Source organism: Acipenser ruthenus, chromosome 3 (genome assembly GCF_902713425.1).
Source record: "Acipenser ruthenus chromosome 3, fAciRut3.2 maternal haplotype, whole genome shotgun sequence".
NCBI lineage: Eukaryota > Metazoa > Chordata > Actinopteri > Acipenseriformes > Acipenseridae > Acipenser > Acipenser ruthenus.
This window is the reverse complement of record NC_081191.1, coordinates 92,608,476-92,634,104: the sequence shown is the minus strand read 5'-3', so window position 1 is coordinate 92,634,104 and position 25,629 is coordinate 92,608,476. Positions and strand designations below refer to the sequence as shown.

Here is a 25,629-nt window from a genome sequence, read left to right as displayed (position 1 = left end):
GTGTGGTTGGTTATTTTTTCAATGTATAGATACAAGTTTGTGTTTGAACCGTGCTGACACTACTGCAACCACCATCTCTGCTATCAAAGGACCCACCTCACTGAAAGAACACAGTTACTGCTAATAGTTTATATATATATATATATATATATATATATATATATATATATATATATATATACACACTCGTATCTATGGCTTTGTCACGTTATCACTTTTCATGTTCTCTTTTATTATATTATTTGCTCTGCACACACTCTTAACTCAGGGGAGACGTTAAGGAGGACAGAGATGTTTAAAACTCCTAGTGGTTTATGTTCGAGCACTGGACGAGCGGTGTGTCCTTAAAACCTTTTATTTAATCAAAAAAATCACTCAGACTCATTTATTCAAAGTTTTACGAATCAGAGCAACATCAGCGCTCCTTCGTTTTATTAAAATGCGTTTAATATTGGTTTAGTAGTTTGCGCATACTACCAAAACCCGAAAACATGTAACAATAATTAGCAATCCTAAGTTTATTACAAGTTTCAGCATTTAATACTTCAATAACATAATTCAATTATATGTATTCAGTGCAGCCCTCAGGCTGGATAAGCACAAAGCCTACAAGCACCCACTGCTATGTTTTAGCACATTCAATATAACACTCTCAATACTAAAACATAGTTTCAAAACCTCATAGCAATATAACCAATACATGCAAGATACAATATTACCATTAATATGCTTACCTCCTATTATAAGGAAGAGTAGCGTGAACAAAAGAGAAGGACTGTCCTGTAGAGATCTGCAAAGGATGGACCACGTAGCTCTGCCAAGCTTGATTGTGGTGGTTTTAGTGTGATCAGCCCAGGGTTTTTATACAATTTTTGTCCCATTGAAAGCAATGGGAGGCCCCAATTAGCTCCAATCATCAATCTATATTGACAGTCCTTATCTCTTGGCAAACAGTAATCTCTAAAGAATTCAACCAACTCTTCAGACTCAATTGGAGTCAAAATTCCGGCTTCTTCCCACCAAAGAGGCCTTCCATCGGTTAATACAAATCTTCTCCAAGGGCAGGTTGATAGAGAGTTCAAGAAGACAGGTCACATAGAGTTTACTCTCCTAAAACCTATCTCCTGCTTATAAAGTTATTCTTCAATATTTTTTCAATCTTTTTATTTTGTATTTTAAACACAACATCTTTTTATGCTGCGTCTTTTAACTTCAGAGTCAAACTAGTACCTTACTCCTTATAGCGTATGGCTGCTAACCTTATTACTTTCTGCTAGTAGCAGCATAGCAGCAATATCACAATAACAATTTATTTAACTTTTCTGTTCCCTTTCTGTGGTGTATCTTCTAAAATGCTTATTTTTCTTGAATTAGAGGCTGCTTTTTACTCTAGGTTGTTCTTACTCACCCACTTATTTTAAAGCTAAATTACAAGCAGAAACCGACTCAAAGTGAGATCCTTTAGTCCCTTTCTGTCTTTCTCTTTCCCTTAAGAATACTCCTAACTCCTTTTCCCTTTATATTCAGAAGTTATCATTCTTGAATGTAAGCACACAGTAATTCTTTTCATTGAATTAGGACTCAGTTTTTAACTATGCTCATCTTGATAGAAAACAGCTTCAGGTATGCTATCATATTAAGCAAAGTGAATCATATGATCTTATACATAAAAATTGTTCATAGTATTTCATACTAACAATAATTATCACTACCTATGATGATATGTTACCACAACAATCTATACCTTTTAAAACAAGCATATTAACATACATCTATTAGTACAGCATTATTCTGTAGTCAAGCTGAAAAGTCTTAACAGAGATTTCAGCACTAAATTCTGGGAATCGTGCCAATTTTAATAAGAGACTGCTCAAGGCCGGCCAGTGTATCAAGTTGTACCAGATTCTGTTATACGGTCTTACAGAGAGAGTACTTTACAGTATTTGTTACAGACTAAAGATTATTCAAACATTACAAATGGTTACAGCACATATCATCTCATTAATACATTTCATTTTTAAATCATCCAGTCCATGTCCAATGTTTCAGCTCGTTCCCAGCAGGACTCCACTTCTGTCTTGGGTTCAGCTCGGGTCGGCTCTGCAAACACCACAATACCTATTTTGCTCTACATTATTAGTGGGCAGACTTAATACAACTGAATCTGAATCAATCGAGGAGCCGTGAACTCTAGCCACTGAAATTCTCCATGCAAAGGAATCCAATTTCTTACTACACATAATAACTGGTTCGGGGTCACCCGTGACAGCTTGACCATTCCATTTGAAGATAAGAAATAAGGCATTTGGCCCATCTTGCTCGTTTGGTTGTTAGTAGCTTATTGATCCCAGAATCTCATCAAGCAGCTTCTTGAAGGATCCCTGGGTGTGAGCTTCAACAACATTACTGGGGAATTGATTCCAGACTCCTACAATTGACTGTGTAAAAAAAGTACCTCCTATTTTCTGTTCTGAATACCCCTTTATCTAATTTACATTTGTGATCCCTGGTCCTTGTTTGTTTTTTCAGGTCGAAAAATTCCCCTGGGTCGACATTGTCAATACCTTTTAGAATTTTGAATCCTTGAATCAGATCGCCGCATAGTCTTCTTTGTTCAAGACTGAATAGATTAAATTCTTTTAGCCTGTCTGCATATGACATGCGTTTTAAACCAGGAATAATTCTGGTCGGTCTTTGCAGTATTTCTAGAGCAGCAATATGCTTTTTGTAGCAAGGTGACCAGAACTGAATACTCTAGATGAGATCTTATTTATGAATCCCTGGATTTAAATACAACACTTTTCACACTATATCTGAGCATCTTGTTGGCCTTTATTTTTATAGCTTCCCCACATTGTCTAGATGAAGACATTTCTGAGTCAACATATACTCCTAGGTCTTTTTCATAGATTCATTCTTTATCTCCCATATGGTATTTATAATATACATTTTTATTGCCTGCGTGCAGTACCTTACACTTTTCTATATTAACTGTAATTTGCCATGTGTCTGACCAGTTCTGAATGCTTTCTAGATAATTTTGAATGACCTTTGCTGCTGCAACAGTGTTTGTCGTCTGCAAATTTAACAAGGTTGCTTGCTACACCAGAATCTAAATCATTAATGTAGATTAGGAATAGCAGAATACTTAGCCCTGTGGTACTCCACTGGTTACCTCGCTCCATTTTGAGGTTTCTCCTCTAATCAGTACTTTCTGTTTTCTACATGTTAACCACTCCCTAATTCATGTGCATGCATTTCCTTGAATACCTACTGCGTTCAGTTTGATAATTAATGTTTTATGCAGGACTTCTAGCTAAACCATGTCATATGCTTTGCAGTTATCCATTGTCGATGTTGCATCCTCAAAAAAATCAGGCAGGTTAGTTAGACATGATCTCCCTTTCCTAAAACCATGCTGACTGTCTCCCAGGATACTGTTACCATATACAGTGCCTTGCGAAAGTATTCGGCCCCCTTGAACTTTGCGACCTTTTGCCACATTTCAGGCTTCAAACATAAAGATATGAAACTGTAATTTTTTGTGAAGAATCAACAACAAGAGGGACACAATCATGAAGTGGAACGAAATTTAATGGATATTTCAAACTTTTTTAACAAATAAAAAACTGAAAAATTGGGCGTGCAAAATTATTCAGCCCCCTTAAGTTAATACTTTGTAGCGCCACCTTTTGCTGCGATTACAGCTGTAAGTCGCTTGGGGTATGTCTCTATCAGTTTTGCACATCGAGAGACTGAAATTTTTGCCCATTCCTCCTTGCAAAACAGCTCGAGCTCAGTGAGGTTGGATGGAGAGCATTTGTGAACAGCAGTTTTCAGTTCTTTCCACAGATTCTCGATTGGATTCAGGTCTGGACTTTGACTTGGCCATTCTAACACCTGGATATGTTTATTTGTGAACCATTCCATTGTAGATTTTGCTTTATGTTTTGGATAATTGTCTTGTTGGAAGACAAATCTCCGTCCCAGTCTCAGGTCTTTTGCAGACTCCATCAGGTTTTCTTCCAGAATGGTCCTGTATTTGGCTCCATCCATCTTCCCATCAATTTTAACCATCTTCCCTGTCCCTGCTGAAGAAAAGCAGGCCCAAACCATGATGCTGCCACCACCATGTTTGACAGTGGGGATGGTGTGTTCAGGGTGATGAGCTGTGTTGCTTTTACGCCAAACATAACGTTTTGCATTGTTGCCAAAAAGTTCGATTTTGGTTTCATCTGACCAGAGCACCTTCTTCCACATGTTTGGTGTGTCTCCCAGGTGGCTTGTGGCAAACTGTAAACGACACTTTTTATGGATATCTTTAAGAAATGGCTTTCTTCTTGCCACTCTTCCATAAAGGCCAGATAGATTGTGCAGTATACGACTGATTGTTGTCCTATGGACAGAGTCTCCCACCTCAGCTGTAGATCTCTGCAGTTCATCCAGAGTGATCATGCGCCTCTTGGCTGTCTGATCAGTCTTCTCCTTGTATGAGCTGAAAGTTTAGAGGGACGGCCAGTTCTTGGTAGATTTGCAGTGGTCTGATACTCCTTCCATTTCAATATTATCGCTTGCACAGTGCTCCTTGGGATGTTTAAAGCTTGGGAAATCTTTTTGTATCCAAATCCGGCTTTAAACTTCTCCACAACAGTATCTCGGACCTGCCTGGTGTGTTCCTTGTTCTTCATGATGCTCTCTGCGCTTTAAACGGACCTCTGAGACTATCACAGTGCAGGTGCATTTATACGGAGACTTGATTACACACAGGTGGATTCTATTTATCATCATTAGTCATTTAGGTCAACATTGGATCATTCAGAGATCCTCACTGAACTTCTGGAGAGAGTTTGCTGCACTGAAAGTAAAGGGGCTGAATAATTTTGCACGCCCAATTTTTCAGTTTTTTATTTGTTAAAAAAGTTTAAAATATCCAATAAATTTCGTTCCACTTCATGATTGTGTCCCACTTGTTGTTGATTCTTCACAAAAAATTACAGTTTCATATCTTTATGTTTGAAGCCTGAAATGTGGCAAAAGGTCGCAAAGTTCAAGGGGGCCGAATACTTTCGCAAGGCACTGTAGGTAATTTTCCATTTTGGATCTTATTATAGTTTCCATAAGTTTACATATAATAGAAGTCAGGCTTATTGGTCTGTAGTTACCTGGTTCGGTTTGGTCTCCCTTTAACACTTATGCCTCAGTTATTTAAAACGGAATAGGAACAGGTTGACATAAAAACTTGTGAAAAGTAATAATTTAATATATTTGGTATTTTTTTCTCTTTATCTATGATGTTGCCATTTGTATTCCTTAGACATTCTACTTCCTCCTTGAATGTTCTTTTGCTGTTATAATATTAGAAAAACTTTTTGGAATTGTTTTTAGCCCCCTTGGCTATGAGAGTGTGGCGTGTGTGAGATTACACTGAAATTCTGGGCTGTGTCATGCTGCTGCCTATAATTGCATCAGGTCACAAGATGCTTTTTAAAGCCATTTCTGTGTAATTATAAGAGCAGGAATCACTGGTAAGCACCCCATTTTATTATAAGATTATTCATGCCCTGTAAAGCACTACCAAACACCCTGAAACGATTACCACACATGTTCTTGCATTTACAGTGTTCACTCCCCCTGTATTTAGTTTGTTCCCTTATGGAATCAATACATTGGGGGGAGAATATGAAGAGATATGCAGGCAGACTCAACTCCCCTGAGCAGCACTGGGAGTCAGAGGAGCCCTCTGGCACTACCACCAAGCCCATTAACTCTACACTCATTCGGATAAGGGCTCAACTCTCCTGAGCAGCACTGAAAGTGAGAGGGCTCCTCTGACTCCACCACCAAGCCCATTAACTCTATATTCATTCGGATAAGGGCTCAACTCCCCTGAGCAGCACTGAGTGCCAGAGGGCTCCTCTGACTCCACCACCAAGCCCATTAACTCTATATTCATTCGGATAAGGGCTCAACTCTCCTGAGCAGCACTGAAAGTGAGAGGGCTCCTCTGACTCCACCACCAAGCCCATTAACTCTATACTCATTCGGATAAGGGCTCAACCCTCCTGAGCAGCACTGAGTGCCAGAGGGCTCCTCTGACTCCACCACCAAGCCCATTAACTCTGTATTCATTCGGATAAGGGCTCAACTCTCCTGAGCAGCACTGAGTGCCAGAGGGCTCCTCTGACTCCACCACCAAGCCCATTAACTCTATACTCATTCGGATAAGGGCTCAACTCCCCTGAGCAGCACTGAGTGCCAGAGGGCTCCTCTGACTCCACCACCAAGCCCATTAACTCTATATTCATTCGGATAAGGGCTCAACTCTCCTGAGCAGCACTGAAAGTGAGAGGGCTCCTCTGACTCCACCACCAAGCCCATTAACTCTATACTCATTCGGATAAGGGCTCAACTCTCCTGAGCAGCACTGAGTGCCAGAGGGCTCCTTTGACTCCACCACCAAGCCCATTAACTCTACCCTCTGGAGCTTGACAGCGATTTAAACTACTTTTTATACTCTCCTTGCATTTCACAAATCATATCATTATACATGGTGTGAATCTCTACAGTGGACACAGCAATTGTACAGTGCAGAAAACCTAGTCTGTCTGATGGCTCAATGAACACTCGTGACCAGTTGTTGCCCCTTTGTGGGCAGTTGTTAACATTACATTTACTGCAGCCTGTGTTACACATCTCGAATGAATGACAAAACTACAGATCAATGTGTGTGACGGATATAGAAAGCAAATGCAACTCTTGTGGAAAAGCAACTTGCTCAATATCGTTTTTATGTGTGTATGTTGTATAATGCTTAGATTACTAACTACTGTCCATTAAACTGTTTTCTTTGCAGTGAGGTAGTTTGAGAAATGACCACTAGGGGTGTCACAGTTGCAAAGGGAACATGAATTAGAGCAGTAGTTCCCAGGCCGGTCCAGGGGACCCCCTGTATCTGCTGGGTTTCATTCCAGCTGAGCTCTCAATTACTGAACGATACCCCTCATTGAAGTGAGCATTTATAACAGAGGAGGTGTTAAGTTTGAATATAAGACAGTAAAGTGTAAACTGGATTCAATAACTGTAATATACAGTGGACTATAATTATAATTCAGAAATATAATTAAATTGGTGGCCTCTTCTTTACCTGCTTGTAGCAGAGCGGTGCTGGGCATGGATAGTGACCTCTTCTTTACCTGCTTGTAGCAGAGCGGTGCTGGGCAGGGAAAGTGACCTCTTCTTTACCTGCTTGTAGCAGAGCAGTGCTGGGCAGGGAAAGTGACCTCCTCTTTACCTGCTTGTAGCAGAGCGGTGCTGGGCAGGGAAAGTGACCTCTACTTTACCTGCTTGTAGCAAAGCGGTGCTGGGCAGGGAAAGTGACCTCTTCTTTACCTGCTTGTAGCAGAGCGGTGCTGGGCAGGGAAAGTGACCTCTTCTTTACCTGCTTGTAGCAGAGCGGTGCTGGGCAGGGAAAGTGACCTCTTCTTTACCTGCTTGTAGCAGAGCGGTGCTGGGCAGGGAAAGTGCTTTTAGGCGGTTGAAGCGAGACTCGATGGTTGTCAGCAGCTTTAGATTCAAGGTCTTTCTGTAAGGAGCGATCTTTTTAAAACTAACTAACAAAATAACTTTTGGTACCAGAATAAGAGTGTATTATGGTGTAATGTCCGTTCTCAACATTATAATATAGAAATTAATGAAAACTTGGCAGCCAGAGAGCATTTCATTTAAAATAGAAAAGTTGTCTACAGTATCAGTTCTTATCAGGAAGATAGTGACTTTAATTGGGATGATGTTTGCGAATGAAAAAGCAACTGTTGGACAGAATTACATTTAAAACTAAACAAGCCAGTGTTGCATTTCTTGAAGTTTTCCTGCAGTATTTATGTACAGGGAACCTGTAGGGTTTACAAGTGAAAGAATGAAAAGCCCACCTCAGACACACAGTAGAATTCTGGAAAGGCATTTGACCTTCCAAAGATAAGGCTTGGTCTTTGGCACCTCAAAGCAGGATTCGGTGTTGGCTCTTAAAAGCAGGGCTTGCATATGGGATTTTTAGAAACAGAGAGAGGTCAGGCTTAGTCTAAGTATGGTACAGTTAATATGAGACTATTATATTTAACATGGTCATTATAGCCTGAATTTAAATGAAAAGAACTGAACTGGCCACTGTATGCTTAGTGGTTTTATTCAAAAGCTCAGTGATAAACCCCTTGAGTCTTTATCCAATATTTTGTTAAAACACATGAAGCAAATCCAACCTATTGAGGGAAATATATTTTAAACCCGGGTTGGAATGATTAAACAGAGTGAGTGTTGTATATTAAAAAACATCCCTTTATATGTATTCTCTATATATTCATATATATAGAATACATATACAGTGCCTTGCAAAAGTATTCAGACCCCTGACCAATTCTCTCATATTACTGAATTACAAATGGTACATTGAAATTTAATTCTGTTTGATATTTTATTTTAAAACACTGAAACTCAAAATCAATTATTGTAAGGTGACATTGGTTTTATGTTGGGAAATATTTTTAAGAAAAATAAAAAACTGAAATATTGATTATTAAAAGTTGTCTGGATACGCTGCAAGCCCAGTGCATGAACAATCCACTACAGGAGTCCAAAACATCTCTGTCCTCCTTAAACATCTCCCTTGAGTTTAAGAGTGTGCTCAGAGCAATAAAAGAAGTATGTGCGAATCTGACAGTTACCATATGATGATGTACATTGGGACAGTTCAGGCTTTTCAACTCACACAGCAATGCATTCTGGTAAGTGAAGTCTCATAGAAATGAAACAAGTGAAAGGTACCAGAATGCATTGCGATATTGTTGAAAACTGTCCTAGTGAACATGATTATAGTAACCCAACCTTGAAGGACTGCATTTCTGGGAAAAGAAATAACAGATAAAAGCAAACAATCAAATCTGAAGAAAACATTTAATGGATTGGATGATTAGGCTATGGATCAATAAATAACAGCATGCAGATATGATTGTTCATAACAGTTTTTAAAGTTGTCCCAGTTTCATAACACAGGATTTGCAAAGACACAGAAGAGGTTTGTTAATTGTTATTTATTTTCAAACAGAGAAATTTAACTATGTGGACAGACCTCAAACGCAGTATAGCCGCATTTCTGAATATCCTACTGTCCACACATTACTATACCAGTTTAGGGACATTTTGACTACTGACATTTCTACATGTAAAAGAATATTTCTTAGGATCTTAAAACATTTCATGAAAGTTAAAAATTAAAAAAATGGCATTTGATTGAATAGAATCTAAATAAAAGTCTCAAACTAACACACAATGCAATAGAGAATGTAAGAAGACATTGTTATGATCCAGTCAGATCACAAGAAGCAATAGTGATCTTAGAAGTTTAGAATCACTGAGGATAACGCTATCAATGCAATGAATGATCTCTATACATTGCTGTACTCAAATCACTGAGGATAACGCTATCAATGCAATGAATGATCGCTATACATTGTTGTATTCAAATCACTAAAGACAATGTTATCAATGCAATGAATGATCTCTATACATTGCTGTACTCAAATCACTGAGGATAACGCTATCAATGCAATGAATGATCTCTATACATTGTTGTATTCAAATCACTAAAGACAATGTTATCAATGCAATGAATGATCTCTATACATTGCTGTACTCAAATCACTGAGGATAATGCTATCAATGCAATGAATGATCTCTATACATTGTTGTATTCAAATCACTAAAGACAATGTTATCAATGCAATGAATGATCTCTACAATGCTGTATTCAAATATTTAAAAAATATAAGTGGTGATTAAAAATTTTCGATTCGTCAATATTTTGCATCCAAATTAATTGATCAATACCTACTCTAACGAGTCCCTTTGCTGTGTATGAATAAACTCTTTTTTTTTGCTGTAACAGAAGTGTGGATTACTTTTTCCAAAAGGGAATCTGAAGTACATTACAAAATATATCTTTGGAAAAAGTTAAAGAAATAGACAATACAATTAGCTCAGTTTCATGTGCATAACTCATAGATTTTTTTTTGTTATCTGCAATAAAAACATTATCTTGTAAAATACATATAGCTCTTTGTTTGACCTCATGGTTTTTCGAAACATTTTAAAACACGTTCAACATTCTGTAACGCACACACTTCACACATAGGGTTACCATATGACTCTGTACACTGCGGCTGTGTCTGTTGGTTTTCATTCCAACAGAGTTCTCAGTTACTTAATCAAACCCTTAATTGAACTATTCATTAGCTTAATTAGACCTTTTTAATTGTTTTCAGCTTTTAAACGGTTGGAGATTTCAAGTTAACTATACAAGTAACTTGAAATCGGCAACTTTTTAGGCGCTGAGAACAATTAAAAGGTCTAATTAAGCACATTATTAGTTCAATTAAAGGTTTGAGCAAGTAATTGAGAACTCAGCTGGAATGAAAACCAGCAGAGACACAGGGTTCCCCAGGACCGGGGTTGAAAACCAACAGACACAGGGCTCCCCAGGACCGGGGTTGAAAACCAGCAGACACAGGGTTCCCCAGGACCAGGAACCCTGCAGTAGGGCAGTTTGGGACAGTTCAGGCTTTTCAACTCACACCCAATGCATTCTGGGAAATGTAGTCCTGTTGGTACCCAAGACAAGTCAACGTACCAGAATGCATTGCGATGTGAGTTGAAAAGCCTGAACTGTCCCAGTGAACATGGAGTCATATGGTAGCCCAATCACGCGGCTACTTTCCTTGTGGGAGGCGTGGCTATGAATTGGTAGCACCTCTCAGAAAAGGCCAGATGTTTTCTTTAAATGCTTCTGTCTCCAGGCTGGCATGGTGCTGAATTCGGAACGGGTCGTGCCCAGCAGGTTCTCAAAGTCAGCATCCGACAGGTAGTCCTGTGGAAAGAAAATAAACCGTAATCATACAGTGCCCTGCTGCTCCCTAGGGGCCGCCCTTTGAACTCCTGTTCTAAATCTCTGTGGACTGAAACGTGTTGGAGAGTACCCACCTCACTGTTTTGTAATACGTAAAAGAATAAAAATAACTTTTATAATGTGAAATTTGAGATGGCAAGCACCTGGTGGTTTGCTGCTATTCCTGAGAATACCGCTGCCAACTCAATAAATATATTTTGATGCACAGAGAATTGTTGTATTACTTAAAAATAAAATGAGTCTTTCCTGAGTATCTCCTCACCTCTTTACTGAATATCTCCTCACCTCTTTACTGAATATCTCCTCTTTACTGAATATCTCCTCTCCTCTTTACTGCATATCTCACCTCTTTACTGAATATCTCTTCACCTCTTTACTGAATATCTCCTCTCCTCTTTACTGCATATCTCACCTCTTTACTGAATATCTCTTCACCTCTTTACTGAATATCTCCTCACCTCTTTACTGAATATCTCCTCACCTCTTTACTGAATATCTCCTCACCTCTTTACTGAATATCTCCTCACCTCTTTACTGAATATCTCCTCACCTCTTTACTGCATATCTCCCTCTTTACTGAATATCTCCCTCTTTACTGAATATATCTTCTCCTCTTTACTGAATATCTCCTCTCCTCTTTACTGCATATCTCCCTCTTTACTGAATATCTCCTCACCTCTTTACTGAATATCTCCTCTCCTCTTTACTGCATATCTCCCTCTTTACTGAATATCTCCTCACCTCTTTACTGAATATCTCCTCTTTACTGAATATCTCCTCTCCTCTTTACTGAATATCTCCTCACCTCTTTCCTGGAGGGGTCCACCCCCTCTGGCAGCTCCTCTGCTGTTTTGTTGATGAGCAGCTCTGGGTCGTATCCTGTGGTCCTGCCATTGGCCGCAGCAGGACTCCTCCCATCAGTCTTGTCTGTCTTGACACTGTGAGGCTTGTTCTTTGTAGCTGTGTTTAATGGAGTGCTGGGACCTCCAGGGGCGCTATATCCACTGGCAGGGCTTTTGGAAGCACCTCCCTTTCCTCTGTTCAGATCTGTCTTGTTAAGATCCTAGAATAATATGATATATTTCATAGAAGCAAGCATGTATTGTTCTCAGGGGTAAGTCAGTTGGAGTTCAGATTGATGGTAGGGAATCCAATCTAGCGGTGTGGTTATTTTTGCCTTGATTCTCAGATTTAAATACAATTTGACTGTTACAAAATATCACGATGCTGTAGATCAATACAAAAGTCTCAACATCAAAGCCTGGTCGTCTTCTTTGACATAGTGTAGGCACATGGGCCAGTGCCGGTGTCCTGGGGAATAAGTAGATCAGGGAAAAAGTGGATCGCCATCTAGAATTTAAAGGGGAGGTTCCATTGTTTCTGAGTTTTACTCCTACTAGTACTACGTCTGGGGAATTAGTAGAGCGAGCCCAGGGAATAAGATGATCGGATATATTAACTCAAAATAAATCATTTAAAATGAACTTTGTAAGTGTCATTAATACGTCTGTTTGTTTAACAAATGTTATAGCAACTCAAAATGTTTTTGTTACATATTTAACATGTAAGCAGTACTGTAAGGATAGGTATGTGAGCAATTATCAAAAAGTTAAAGCACGATTTTCAGTCATGGACAAAATTGAGCTCCATGCTGCGGTTATTAACTTAGGCCACGATGCACAGCAATCACTGATGCACTTGTGTTATTATTATTTATTATGCGCTTTGTTTTTTCATTTATTTTTACAGACAGTACTCATTTTTATTTTCCAGCCTAGGTACATAGGCTACATGACAAAACTCCTGTTCCTATTCAAACAAAACAAACAAAAAACTTGTTTACTAATTTAGCTATCATGTTTTATTTATTTATTTTTTTAACTAGGTTGTTAACGTTTCGTCTTTGTAAACTGTGATAGTTAACGCTAGGCCTACTGACAAAAAATAACAGACCTTGCAATACTGCTGCCACGCCTTCCTCCTGCCTTACTGTGCTTGCGCGATCCACTTTATCCCCAGTCTACTAATTCCCTACAACAGCGGTACATGAAATCCAATGAGAAACTGCCCTTTAACAGCTGGCACTGGTGTGCAGATGGGAATTCAAAACAAGTGTGGCGGAGACTTGAGAAGGACTTACCACAGTGATCTGGGAGATTGCAGAAGCATCCCCCAAGCTGTTCTTTATGTCCTCATAGGAGCGAGAATCCTGAATAACAAAAGCATGTAAGTAACTGTTTCTGATAGGCGACACTGTGCTGTAAAATACATCTTTAATGTAGTCACTTTGTGCCACAGGCAGGGTCAGCATAGGTACATCTCAATAGTGCAGCACCAATAGAAAGACAGACCTACAGTAAGTAAGTAGACCATACTCAATAAAATCTAACAATATAATAATTAAAAACAGAAATACTGCAGAAACTGTATATACAGACACAGATACTGTATATACAGATACAGACACATGCAATTGTATACAATTTAGACAGACAAATCAGTACATGTGTCTTTAAACATACAAATCCCACTATTACTGTGAGTTAGCTGAATTAGGATCACTAACTGATACGGACGGCTGGGGTGCCCTTCATCCAGCGGTCCAGAGCATCAATTGAAAGACTTACGCTCCACTTGTGAGGGTCCCAGGCGCTGAACCAGCCAGTGAAGGTGAGTGGTTCGTGGCCCTGTGTCACCGTGGTGATGGGTGTGCCAGGGTCTCGCTGCGCCGGGTGTGTCTTCAGGTACTCCGCGGCAGAGGTCAGGGACTCCTTCTTCTCAACATCATTGGCAGCTTTACCGATCCACAGGAAGATCTGTCACATAGTAGCAGGTGAGCCGCCTTCCTTACCCAGTCTTACAGCACCAACATTCAGATCAGTGCAACACAGCTCCATATTCAATTAGGTTACAATTATGGCTGTATTTTCACTTCTTTTTACAGGGATCACGGATTTCACAATTTCCATGAAATGCATATTGCACGGTAATGGCTACATTTCATTGAAATCGTGCAATCCGTGATAACAGTGAAAAAACACAGCCTTCTTTATAGGTCACCAGAAACCCTAAACAGAATTACAACCCTGCTATTTACAGTTGGCTGTACATTATTGCATAATTAGTAGCAAACTCTTACATCTGTATAATCTGCAGGAGAACAACATTGCATTAGTATTTAAAGATGTTGTGCAACCACTCTGAGACAAATCAGACAAAGCAATTTCCCTCACCTCCTCCCAGGTATCCAGAAGCATCACATCCGTCTCATCGAGGTCCTCCTGGGCAAAATCAAAGACCTCTGTCATCATGAAGCGGCCCGTCTGATTGGAGCATTCGAAGAGGCGTGGCACCCGCTGCGGCTTCTCCTCCTGGAACCTGGAAACAAAAACGAAAAATAAACTGCAGCTGCAGCGACAGGGGACAGGACAGAATCCGTAATGGCACTATCACATAACACTGCCTGTTACACCAGTAACCAACACTCGAGATGAGCCTCTGCATGTCTGGGTAAACCCCAAGAGACTTTATGCCAGCTCTTATTTTCGTACGGGTGCCCAAGCAGTATTTAGGATTAAGGTTAAGGTTAAGGTCAAGGTTTAGGGTTAGGGTTAGGGTTAGGGTTAGGGTTAGGGTTAGGGTTAGGGTTAGGGTTAGGGTTAGGGTTAGGGTTAGGATCAGGGGTTAGGGTCAGGGTTTAGGGTGAATCTCTTCTTCAGACCCTACCTCTTATCACTGCAGTAGGGTGCTTTCCCTCCGAGAGCTACCCAGAAGTCTGCAGGCTCCTGTCCCTCCAGGATAGTCTGCTTGTCCCGTTTGGAGACTATGTCGGCCACGTTCTTCGCCCTCTCCCGCTCATCCCCACTGCAGCCCTGATAGGTAGAACACAACGGAGAGCTTGAGCACAACCACAGACAAGTCCATTCCACACCAAGGGCCCTACCTAGCTTCTCAATAACAATGATGCAGTGCCAAGACATGCCTTTTCATTTCCCATTTACTGCATGTCCAAAATTCACTGTGCAATCACACTTTCTGTAATTATATTCACTGTGCAATCACACTTTCTGTAATTATATTCACTGTGCAATCACACTTTCTGTAATTATGCCTGTTTCACATTCCTTTTACTTCCCATTGCTCTTAAAAACACCACACTGCAATGTCCCTTCAATATAGATGTTACCTGTAAACCCATTTCAAACAGCAGTGCTATCTATGAGGAGACCAAGACTGACATCTTTAACAGTAAATTGTGTAACAATATGAGCTCCAATAAATACAATGTAGCACATACAGTACATGAGATACCTGGGAAGATTGTGAACACATAGCCACAACACATGTAAAATTACAATATATTTCAATGCCTTTCAGGGATATATTTAGATACACACATTATACACCCTGGATATAATAGAATCATTTTTCATTTGGGAAAGCATGTGCACATTTCTCCCTATCCCCCCTCCTCTGTGGTTGATGTCAGTTCCCATGAGGAGGCTCTCTCTGTACGCCAAGTGACTCACCTTCCCACACCACAGGTAGCAGACGTGGTCGGCTCTGAGTACAAACACGTCGTTGGTGTTGAGGGAGGAGGCACGGGCCGGGACCTCGCTTGCTTTAGTGTTATATTCATCAGTGCCTCGAACCTGGAACAGTCTGTAAGCAGGGTCCTGAGCTGCCTTCCCTCCGCGTCCTGTACCGCCCTGAACATTAGCACAGGGATGGGAATAAGACTGCACTTTCCCATTCCAGGGTTTACTACCAGCTTGATTAGCCACAGCATATAGGCAACAAGCTCAGGGGTGTCAGGTTAAACCCGTAGTAAAACCAGGAACAGATCAAACTGCTCTGCAATGGGAGTCTTATTCCTATCCCTGTTAACAACAATGGAACAAGTTAACATGGTAGAATATGTAGGATTCTGTAGGACCTACCAACTCCTGTCCTGTGTCTGTCTTAACTTACTGTAATTTCCAGTTCTTCCCTCTTGTCCTGATTAAATTGGTAAACTCCTCTTAAGATTTTAAAGACTGTTGGTAATAGGACTCACGCTTGAGGTGAATTTGTTGCAAATTCTATACATACTGAACTCGAATTTAACTTAATTCAAACAACTATCATTAACATCCTAACTCTAACTCTAAACTACCATTCACTTCTCTTACCAGCCAGTAAACCATAAAACAGGTGATTGTTCTGAAGACAATGAAAGGCACAATGGCAGTGACAATGACCTGTGCGGAATCAGTAGTGCCAAAACCCAAAGCGGAGGCTCACCTGGTAAATGATGAGCTTCCCTTTGAAGATGGCCAGGAAGTGGCGCGGCTCTTTGGTCATGGTCACTCGCACCTGCACTGGCTCCCCGTTGTATTTGTTGTCCAGGTTCACAGCCTGGTATGCAGATGCTGTGATCTCGTCTTGAGTAGCTTGCAGCCCCTGCGTTCCGAAATAAATACATACATAAATAAATACATACCTGAATTAGTGCGTGGTCAGGACGGAAAATGAACCATGTTCATCTAAAATTCACACCTATAATTCATGCAAAGATGTTTGGGTGGAAATGGGCAGTGAAAGACTGTTCAGCGGTGTGACCCACAGAGTGGAGGTGTTCACGGGTCCGGGCGGACCAGAGGACCGGAGACTCGAACCGAGGACCCAAACGGGTCTATTCAATTAGTGAGAATGTCTTGCAGTGTATCCCATCTCCATAATGCAAAAAAGCTCTGCATTACTATAAAAGGGAGATTTTTGCTAATATTTTTTTTACTGTTGATAAGCCTCTCAGTACTGCTCTCATGCTCTCGTGCTAAATTTTGCATTATCTTGAGATACGCATCAGGGTGTGTGTTCCAGCATCAAGTGTTGCTAGCGAGGCTGCTATTAGTATTGTCTTCAGCTTGCCATTAGTCCCCAGTAATGTTGTTGAAGCGGACACCCTGGGATCCTTCAAGAGGCTGCTTGATGAGATTCTGGGATCAATAAGCTACTAACAACCAAACGAGCAAGATGGGCTGAATGGCCTCCTCTCGTTTGTAAACTTTCTTATGTTCTTATGTTCTAATGACTTATCAGTGTAGCCAACAGAACATTTCCATAAAATAGCCCTAGCTTGTGCCGGCCAATTGCACTGCATATATGCCTCTGTACAGACTGCATTGCAAGTGTTTCTTGACAATCCCTCTGTGCTCATATGCTGCACCATGTGTACTGTATCATTCAAAAGAGTACATCAAGAAGGGGGATAGGGTTTCTTATATGTATGCTTCATGTATGAAGCATAGTGTATAATGGTTTGGTTTGCTGATGTTACCTGCCACATGTACAGAATGTAGTGGGGTTTCTGGCCTCGCGAGTATGTGTACAGCACCAGGTAACAGTCTCCTCCATAGAACTGCCCATAGGTACTGGGATCCACCTTCTTCAGCTCCAGCTCCTCAATCCTCCACACCTGCCGGATCAGAACACACCGTTACAAACCACTCGTATACAGCAGTAAAGCAGCAAGGTGTGAAGCATGTTCATCTAACAGTCCAAGTTTACATAAATCAACTTTGGCTAAAGATCAAACCATGATCTGCAAATCAAAACGGACCACAGCTCTGCACACCACTGATTTTTATTTATACACTGCGGTAATAATGACCCACCTCCACTTTCCCAGAGCCATCATCTACCATCCTCTCTCTTGCAGCAAGGTCAGGTCTGGCATGCAGCTCCATGACATCAAACTTGACCTGGTCGACTTTAGCTGTTTGAGAGGGAGGAGCAGGGGGTTAGAGCAGCGGTTTTCAGTCCAAGCCAGTAAGCACCCTTAACAGTCTCAGCACTAGCTCATGAATATCCCAGTATCTCAGCACTAGCTCATTAAGACTCCAGTATCTGTCTCAGCACTAGCTCATGAAGACTCCAGTATCAGTCTCAGCACTAGCTCATGAAGACTTCAGTATCTCAGCACTAGCTCATGAAGACTTCAGTATCTCAGCACTAGCTCATGAAGACTCCAGTATCAGTCTCAGCACTAGCTCATGAAGACTCCAGTACCAGCACTAACTCTTGAAGACTCCAGTATCTGCCTCAGCACTAGCTCATGGAGACTCCAGTACCAGCACTAGCTCTTGAAGACTCTCTATTCACTAAAGCAGTAATAATCACCTATCCTGCCCACTGCGTGGGTCTTGCCCAGCCCCTGCGTCAGCCCCTTCTCTGTCCATGTCTTGAAGAGCTGCTTGAACATGGAAGATTCAGCGTCCTCGTTCATGATTTCCACATTGGTTGTGGACGGGTAGTTCTTTGCTTTGATGAAACCCTGCAAGAAAAGGAGAGACTGCTGATCATTGCCATCCTTAGTGTCCCCCCCTTTTCCTTCTCTGCTCTTGTGGATCACCCCAGTCTGAATCCATCATCCCCCCCATTGCTTAACTAGGGGCAAGAAGCAGCTGGTCAAGATGAATGCAACTATTTTTTTTTTTTTTAATTTAGAGTTACCATTTATTATTTTGTATTTATTTTCCCCCAATTTGAAATGTCCAGTTATGTTTTTTTCTCCTCATTGCAGCGAGTCCCCACATAGCACGGACATTCTGAGGGCGTGTGAGCGTCCTCCGATCTCACAAGCCTAAAACCAGAATCGCTTTTACACAAGCAATCCAGAGCAGAAGTGGGTAGGCCACCGATCCCAGAAGAGAGAGATCAGCCCTGCTGCTTCTTATCCACTCTGAATATGCTCGGTGTCTGGCCAGTAGGGTTCGCTGTTGTGTCATGAGGAGAATAAGTCTGTACCGGTTTCCCATCCCCAACCCGGGAGCGTCAGAGCCAATGTGACGCCCTCCTTGGGGTCCCCAGCAAAGTTCGGCCTCTTTGCACAGCCTGGACCTGAACTAGCGCCGTCCAAGCTGTGTGACTCATCCTGCGCTCCCAGCCGCAGCGCTTTAACTGGATGAGCCACCTGAGGACCCCCTGAATGCAACTATTCTAATACCAGCGTCAGTGCTAACCAAAGTTTAAAAATCTATTGTATTACACTTTTTTCTGTTGAAGATTTTTTGGTTCTTTATCTGTATTTCAAGACTTCAGTTTAAAATATACAGATACTGTATTTTATATACTGGGCTGTGCAGATATTTCAAAGACAATGCTATTGATGAGAAGTTGCTTCTGATGCTTCCTGGTACCTGATTGCTTCCTGTGTTGTAGTTTGAACTCACTCCAATGGTCAAGCTCAGAACATGTCAGCTACTGAGAAGATACCAGGATGCAGCAGCATATTTAAATTGATCACAAATTAACATAAAAAAAAACTAAACAAGAACCAAAATATTCTCAGCACAATAAAATGGGAACCAATAACAATGTTAATACAGCTTATTAGTTAGTATAGCTTATTACTTAGTATATCTTATTGGGTAGTATAGCTTACTGGTTAGTATAGCACATTGGTTAGCACACCTTTACCTTGCTGGTGTGTGCATCACTTCGAGGTCATCTGACAGGCATGGCTAAATCAGGCCTGTAGACTGAGTGCACTTACTTCAGCTCTCCCAAGAGCAGCCTGCCTCTCCTGAGTGGTAGCGTTCTTCCCCTTCCACACGAAGATCTTCACCCCTCCCTGATCCACGATGTAGCAGTCCTGCAGGAAATGCACCAGTGTTAAAGTCTTACAGAGAAGCCTACAGATACAAACCCCTCAGTCACCCCTGTTAGTGCCGGATTCTTTTGCTTGTTTAAAAGACAACATCAAATTCACTTTACCATAATTCACCGTGCCTGTACACATGCATAGTGCACTTCAGAGCTTTGGAACTCATCTGTGATGAAAATTAAATTCTCTTACATCAGAGTTGAGCAGATCCTGAGTCAGTGGCTGTGTGGCTATCTCCTGGACGACCAAGTTTCCACTTGAATCTGAAACACTGACCAGTTAAAGAAACCGATTAGCAATGCATTCTGCACAGGGGAATCTACAGCACTGACTAGACACAGACTAACAATGAAGTCTGCACAGGGGAATCTACAGCGTTAACTAGACACAGACTAGCAATGCATTCTGCACAGGGGAATCTACAGCGCTAACTAGACACAGACTAGCAATGAAGTCTGCACAGGGGAATCTACAGCGCTAACTAGACACAGACTAGCAATGAAGTCTGTACAGGGGAATCTACAGCGTTAACTAGACACAGACTAGCAATGCATTCTGCACAGGGGAATCTACAGCGCTAACTGGACACAGACTAGCAATGAAGTCTGCACAGAGGAATCTACAGCGCTAACTAGACACAGACTAGCAATGAAATCTGTACAGGGGAATCTACAGCGCTAACTAGACACAGACTAGCAATGCATTCTGCACAGGGGAATCTACAGCGCTAACTGGACACAGACTAGCAATGAAGTCTGCACAGAGGAATCTATATTGCTAACTAGACACAAATTAGCTGTAAAATGACAGATTAGCAATGAAATCTGCACAGGGGAATCACTGCAAAGTCAGAAGTGAAGCAGTGTCTGAAGTACAGAACCCCAGTGTGTAACGTTGGAAGTGAAGCCGTGTCTGAAGTACAGAACCCCAGTGTGTAACATTAGAAATGAAGCAGTGTCTGAAGTACAGAACCCCAGTGTGTAACATTAGAAGTGAAGCCGTGTCTGAAGTACAAAACCCCAGTGTGTAAAGCCGGAAGTGAAGCCGTGTCTGAAGTACAGAACCCCAGTGTGTAAAGTTGGAAGTGAAGCTGTGTCTGTGAAGTACAGAACCCCAGTGTGTAACATTAGAAGTGAAGCCGTGTCTGGAGTAAAGAACCCCAGTGTGTAAAGCCGGAAGTGAAGCCGTGTCTGAAGTACAGAACCCCAGTGTGTAAAGCTGGAACTGAAACCGTGTCTGGAGTACGCACTGGTAGAGCCGCACATTTGACTTCTGATACAGGTCGGGTCTGTTGTCTGGGGTAGCTGGCTTGAGGCTCCCTGTCCTCTGCCCCAGCACTGCTGTCATGATTTTCATCAGCTCTGGGGAGGCGGCTTCATTGTCTCCATCAACGACGCCAATCTGAGCGCGCCCACCTCGCTCCCTGTCCCGGATATCCTGGGACAGCATCATCCCCTGCATAGACAGACAGACAGACAGACAGGCAGACAGCATTATATATATATATATATATATATATATATATATATATATATATATATATATATATATATATACACAGCATGAGCTTTCTCTTTCTTAATTGGAAAACCATTTGAAATAACAGCAGAACCTCAGAGTTACGAACACCTTGGGAATGGAGGTTGTTTGAAAAGTTACCACTGAAATGGTAAGTTTAATGCGCTGTGCAGTACGCTCAGTATACAGTAAGTGTTAATGAAGGGCGATGCTGACCTTTAACCTTTCAGGACGGTTGCTTTCAGGCCCGTTCCACTGGACAATCACCTTGCCCATGTCCAGCAGGAAAATATCTCCGACATTGAAACTGTTCCAGGAAACGTCAACCTTTAACAACATGACAACCAGCATCAATCAGTCAGTGTGGCGGCTTCTTTTCTTAACTAGATGACACACGTTTGGTATGATAAATACATACATATAGAAATAAATATCATCTCCACTCTCGTCAAACACCCCCGGGGCCCTTAATTGGATTTTAGTCAAAACTGAGGAGGGAGATAAGACAACGTTAAAAATGGGTGGATGCTGTGCATGAACCAGCGACAGTACGTGTACCGAGAGCCTGGGTCCTGCTGACAGCTGTGAGATTTCAAATACACCCACAGCTCCTGTTTGGATTGGCTGGGGATGGCACCCTCTCAGGAGACAACGGGTATATTCAATAAGACCCAGATAGTTCCTTTAGAAACAGGAGCATTTATACCCGCACAGCGTACCTCCGTGGCGGAGAAATTCTTCCGCCCCTTGACGTGCAGCAGCCGCTTGATGTTGTACACGTTTGTCTCGACTTGTTTGAACCCTGACGCCAAACCGCCCTTCTTATAGCTGTGGCAAAACAGAACAAAAAAAGACACATTTGCTGCTGTATATTACGCATACACAAGGGCAGGGAGCCTATCATTACTTCAGGAATGAGCTGCCAGTTGATACAATGACATCATGGAGCAATTAAGTCCAAAGGCAAACTGCTGGATTTCTGCAATTGTTGGTTAATAGCCAATTACCACGACACAATACAGAGTGTCAGAGGCGCCAGTGCATTGGAGGGGGCTGTTTAGCTAACTTGTTTAGGGCTCACTGTTGCTGTCTGATGAACAGGACCTGCAGGATAAACCTCTACACATTGGTGCCCTATTGGCTAATGGCACTGAAAAGTTTTGTAATGCATATTAGTTCTATTGTATGCTGGACTGACCAAATGATGTAACCTTAAACTGTGCAAGCCCCTCGGTATTGATCTGGAGGTCACAGGATTGCAATGTCTTCACTGCAATGTCATGATGAGTAAACACTGCGCTAGGAGGCCTCCACACAGAGGGTGGGGGTCATAATGAGTAAACACTGCGCTAGGAGGCCTCCACACAGAGGGGGGGGTCATAATGAGTAAACACTGCGCTAGGAGGCCTCCACACAGAGGGGGGGGTCATAATGAGTAAACACTGCGCTAGGAGGCCTCCACACAGGGGGGGGGGGGGTCATAATGAGTAAACACTGTGCTAGGAGGCCTCCACACAGAGGGGGGGGTCATGATGAGTAAACACTGCGCTAGGAGGCCTCCACACAGAGGATGGGGGTCATGATGAGTAAACACTGCGCTAGGAGGCCTCCACACGGGGGGGGGGGGGGGTCACAATGAGTAAACACTGTGCTAGGAGGCCTCCACACGGGGGGGGGGGTCATAATGAGTAAACACTGCGCTAGGAGGCCTCCACACAGAGGGGGGGGGGGGTCATAATGAGTAAACACTGTGCTAGGAGGCCTCCACACAGGGGGTGGGGGTCATGATGAGTAAACACTGTGCTAGGAGGCCTCCACACAGAGGGGGGGGGGGGTCATAATGAGTAAACACTGCGCTAGGAGGCCTCCACACAGAGGGGGGGGGGGGGGGGGTCATAATGAGTAAACACTGTGCTAGGAGGCCTCCACACAGAGGGGGGGGGGTCATAATGAGTAAACACTGCGCTAGGAGGCCTCCACACAGGGCTTTTGCAACCAACCACATTTGGCAATGATGTGGTCTTGTACATACTGTAAATATTTCACAGTTTACTAAATAATAAACACTCACGCAGTGAAATATTTATTTCATTACAAAAAACAAGGAAAGACAAGAGCACAGGATTAGAAACGGTTCCTACTCACACAATGCCGTTCTTGAAGTAACTCTTGAATTTGACTGACTCGCAGTCCTGCACCTCCCTGTACTGGATGGGGCTCCCCCCAAGGTAATTATCCAGCTGGGTCACCAGGATGGCAGCCGCCCCCTGCTCGTCCTGAGAGGACTGGTTCCCGATCCAGTAATGCACATCGAATGAGAGCTGAGAGGAGCTCTGCCGTCCCTGCAAACACACAAGCAACATGGATTCCAGAAACAAGGAGACAAAGAGAGCCGAGAGGAGCTCTGCCATCTCACACACACACACACACGCACACACACACAAGCAACATGGATTCCAGAAACAAGGAGACAAAGAGAGCCGAGAGGAGCTCTGCCATCACACACACACACACACACACACACAAAACAGGGATTCCAGAAACAAGGAGACAGAGAGAGCCGAGAGGAGCTCTGCCATCACACACACACAAGCAACAGGGATTCCAGAAACAAGGAGTCAAAGAGAGCCGAGAGGAGCTCTGCCATCACACACACACAAGCAACATGGATTCCAGAAAGAAGGAGACAAAGAGAGCCGAGAGGAGCTCTGCCATCACACACACACACACACACACACACAAGCAACATGGATTCCAGAAACAAGGAGACAGAGAGAGCCGAGAGGAGCTCTGCCATCGCACACACACACACACACGCACACACACACACACACACACAAGCAACATGGATTCCAGAAAGAAGGAGACAAAGAGAGCCGAGAGGAGCTCTGCCATCTCACACACACACACACACACACGCACACACACACACACACACACACACAAGCAACATGGATTCCAGAAAGAAGGAGACAAAGAGAGCCGAGAGGAGCTCTGCCATCACACACACACACACACACACACACACACAAGCAACATGGATTCCAGAAACAAGGAGACAAAGAGAGCCGAGAGGAGCTCTGCCATCACACACACACACACACACACACACACACACACACACACAAGCAACATGGATTCCAGAAACAAGGAGACAAAGAGAACCGAGAGGAGCTCTGCCATCTCACACACACACACACACACACACACACACACACACACAAGCAACATGGATTCCAGAAACAAGGAGACAGAGAGAGCCGAGAGGAGCTCTGCCATCACACACACACACACACACAAGCAACATGGATTCCAGAAACAAGGAGACAGAGAGAGCCGAGAGGAGCTCTGCCATCACACACACACACACACACACACACACACACACACACAAACAAGCAACAGTGATTCCAGAAACATGGAGACAGAAACCTATATTCCAGCTGGAGAAACTTGTTTCCAGAAACTATTTCAGGCACAATTATTGTGGGATTTTTTACCCTGAGATTGAAATGATTGTTGTATTATAGTTTTCATTTGATATCACGGTGGTAGAAAGTGAAACATTCTTTTTTTTTTGGGGGGGGGGGGGGGGGGGGCATGAAAAGCATCATAAATAATACTAATAAATACAATACTATGTACCTTTCAGTTTCACATGGTTCTCTTTTGTAAATATCAAAATAATAATTACTCAAGAACTGTAAATATTGCAAAACAAATATTTAAACATGTTTTGAGTTGCTCAATACACAAGTGAAGGACAGCTGTACTGAGCACACCTGCGCTACTTCACTGTGCAACATGTCTAGGCACGGGTTCAGCTACCAGGTAGGCAGCTACTCATTATAAACTGTACTTACACATAGAACAATGTAGCAGTCTCCTTCAAAGAAATTCCCATAGGCTTGTGCGGGGACTGGGGCCATTTTCATTTTCTGTTTCAGAAAGAGATTTAGATTAGAGAAGCAGAGGCTGTCAGATTAATGCAATTGACAATGCAATCTCAGAATGCCTCTTGTTGGTTCTAAGGGTCTAGGGAAGGGCTGTCCAACCACAGGCCTGGAGGGCCATTCCTCTCCAGGTTTAATAGGTAACATTATATGATTAACTACTTCTGGAAGTTTGTAATTGGTTCAATTACAGAAATAAATAATAATAATAATAATAATAATAATAATAATAATAATAATAATAATAATTAAACCATTTAGAAAAGGGTTGGAACAAAGACCAGGACTGGAAAGGCTAACTTTGGCCACTCTTGGTCTAGGGTTTCCATTCCCAACATTTTCAAGCAATCAGTTCTGTGTTTTTATCAGAGCAAACAAGCAGCATTCTCCATCATTCAGTAGAGGAGAGGCTGTAAGTTCACATCTCAGTTCATCTCTTTCAGTGGATGTGAACTAAGTGCTTGTGTTTCATGTTACAGAGCTCTGACTTCATCTTGCAAAGCATGTTATTCTGTCCTGCTCCTACGCTTTTCAAACAGAGCCACGCAAGGCTATTT

The 25,629-nt window shown here is 42.3% G+C and overlaps 1 protein-coding gene across 2 annotated transcripts in view; it reads right to left on the bottom strand.

Annotated features, from left to right (window-relative positions):
• Nucleotides 1-9,068: 9,068 nt before the first annotated feature.
• Nucleotides 9,069-25,629, bottom strand: part of vill (villin-like) — a 41,993-nt gene continuing 25,432 nt past the window's right edge. For both annotated transcript variants that reach the window (XM_033993886.3, XM_033993885.3), the window contains exons 3-20: nucleotides 24,983-25,057; nucleotides 23,265-23,461; nucleotides 21,839-21,947; nucleotides 21,336-21,446; nucleotides 20,851-21,056; nucleotides 19,794-19,872; nucleotides 19,491-19,589; nucleotides 18,116-18,269; nucleotides 17,611-17,711; nucleotides 17,274-17,411; nucleotides 16,238-16,396; nucleotides 15,484-15,663; nucleotides 14,681-14,826; nucleotides 14,188-14,332; nucleotides 13,582-13,770; nucleotides 13,095-13,163; nucleotides 11,760-12,017; nucleotides 9,069-10,915 (exon numbers count right to left, since the gene is read on the bottom strand). In XM_033993886.3, coding sequence (XP_033849777.1) covers nucleotides 10,802-10,915; nucleotides 11,760-12,017; nucleotides 13,095-13,163; nucleotides 13,582-13,770; nucleotides 14,188-14,332; nucleotides 14,681-14,826; nucleotides 15,484-15,663; nucleotides 16,238-16,396; nucleotides 17,274-17,411; nucleotides 17,611-17,711; nucleotides 18,116-18,269; nucleotides 19,491-19,589; nucleotides 19,794-19,872; nucleotides 20,851-21,056; nucleotides 21,336-21,446; nucleotides 21,839-21,947; nucleotides 23,265-23,461; nucleotides 24,983-25,057 — 2,529 coding nt within the window. In that variant the 3' untranslated portion in view covers nucleotides 9,069-10,801. The remainder of the gene's footprint in view (nucleotides 10,916-11,759; nucleotides 12,018-13,094; nucleotides 13,164-13,581; nucleotides 13,771-14,187; nucleotides 14,333-14,680; nucleotides 14,827-15,483; nucleotides 15,664-16,237; nucleotides 16,397-17,273; nucleotides 17,412-17,610; nucleotides 17,712-18,115; nucleotides 18,270-19,490; nucleotides 19,590-19,793; nucleotides 19,873-20,850; nucleotides 21,057-21,335; nucleotides 21,447-21,838; nucleotides 21,948-23,264; nucleotides 23,462-24,982; nucleotides 25,058-25,629) is intronic.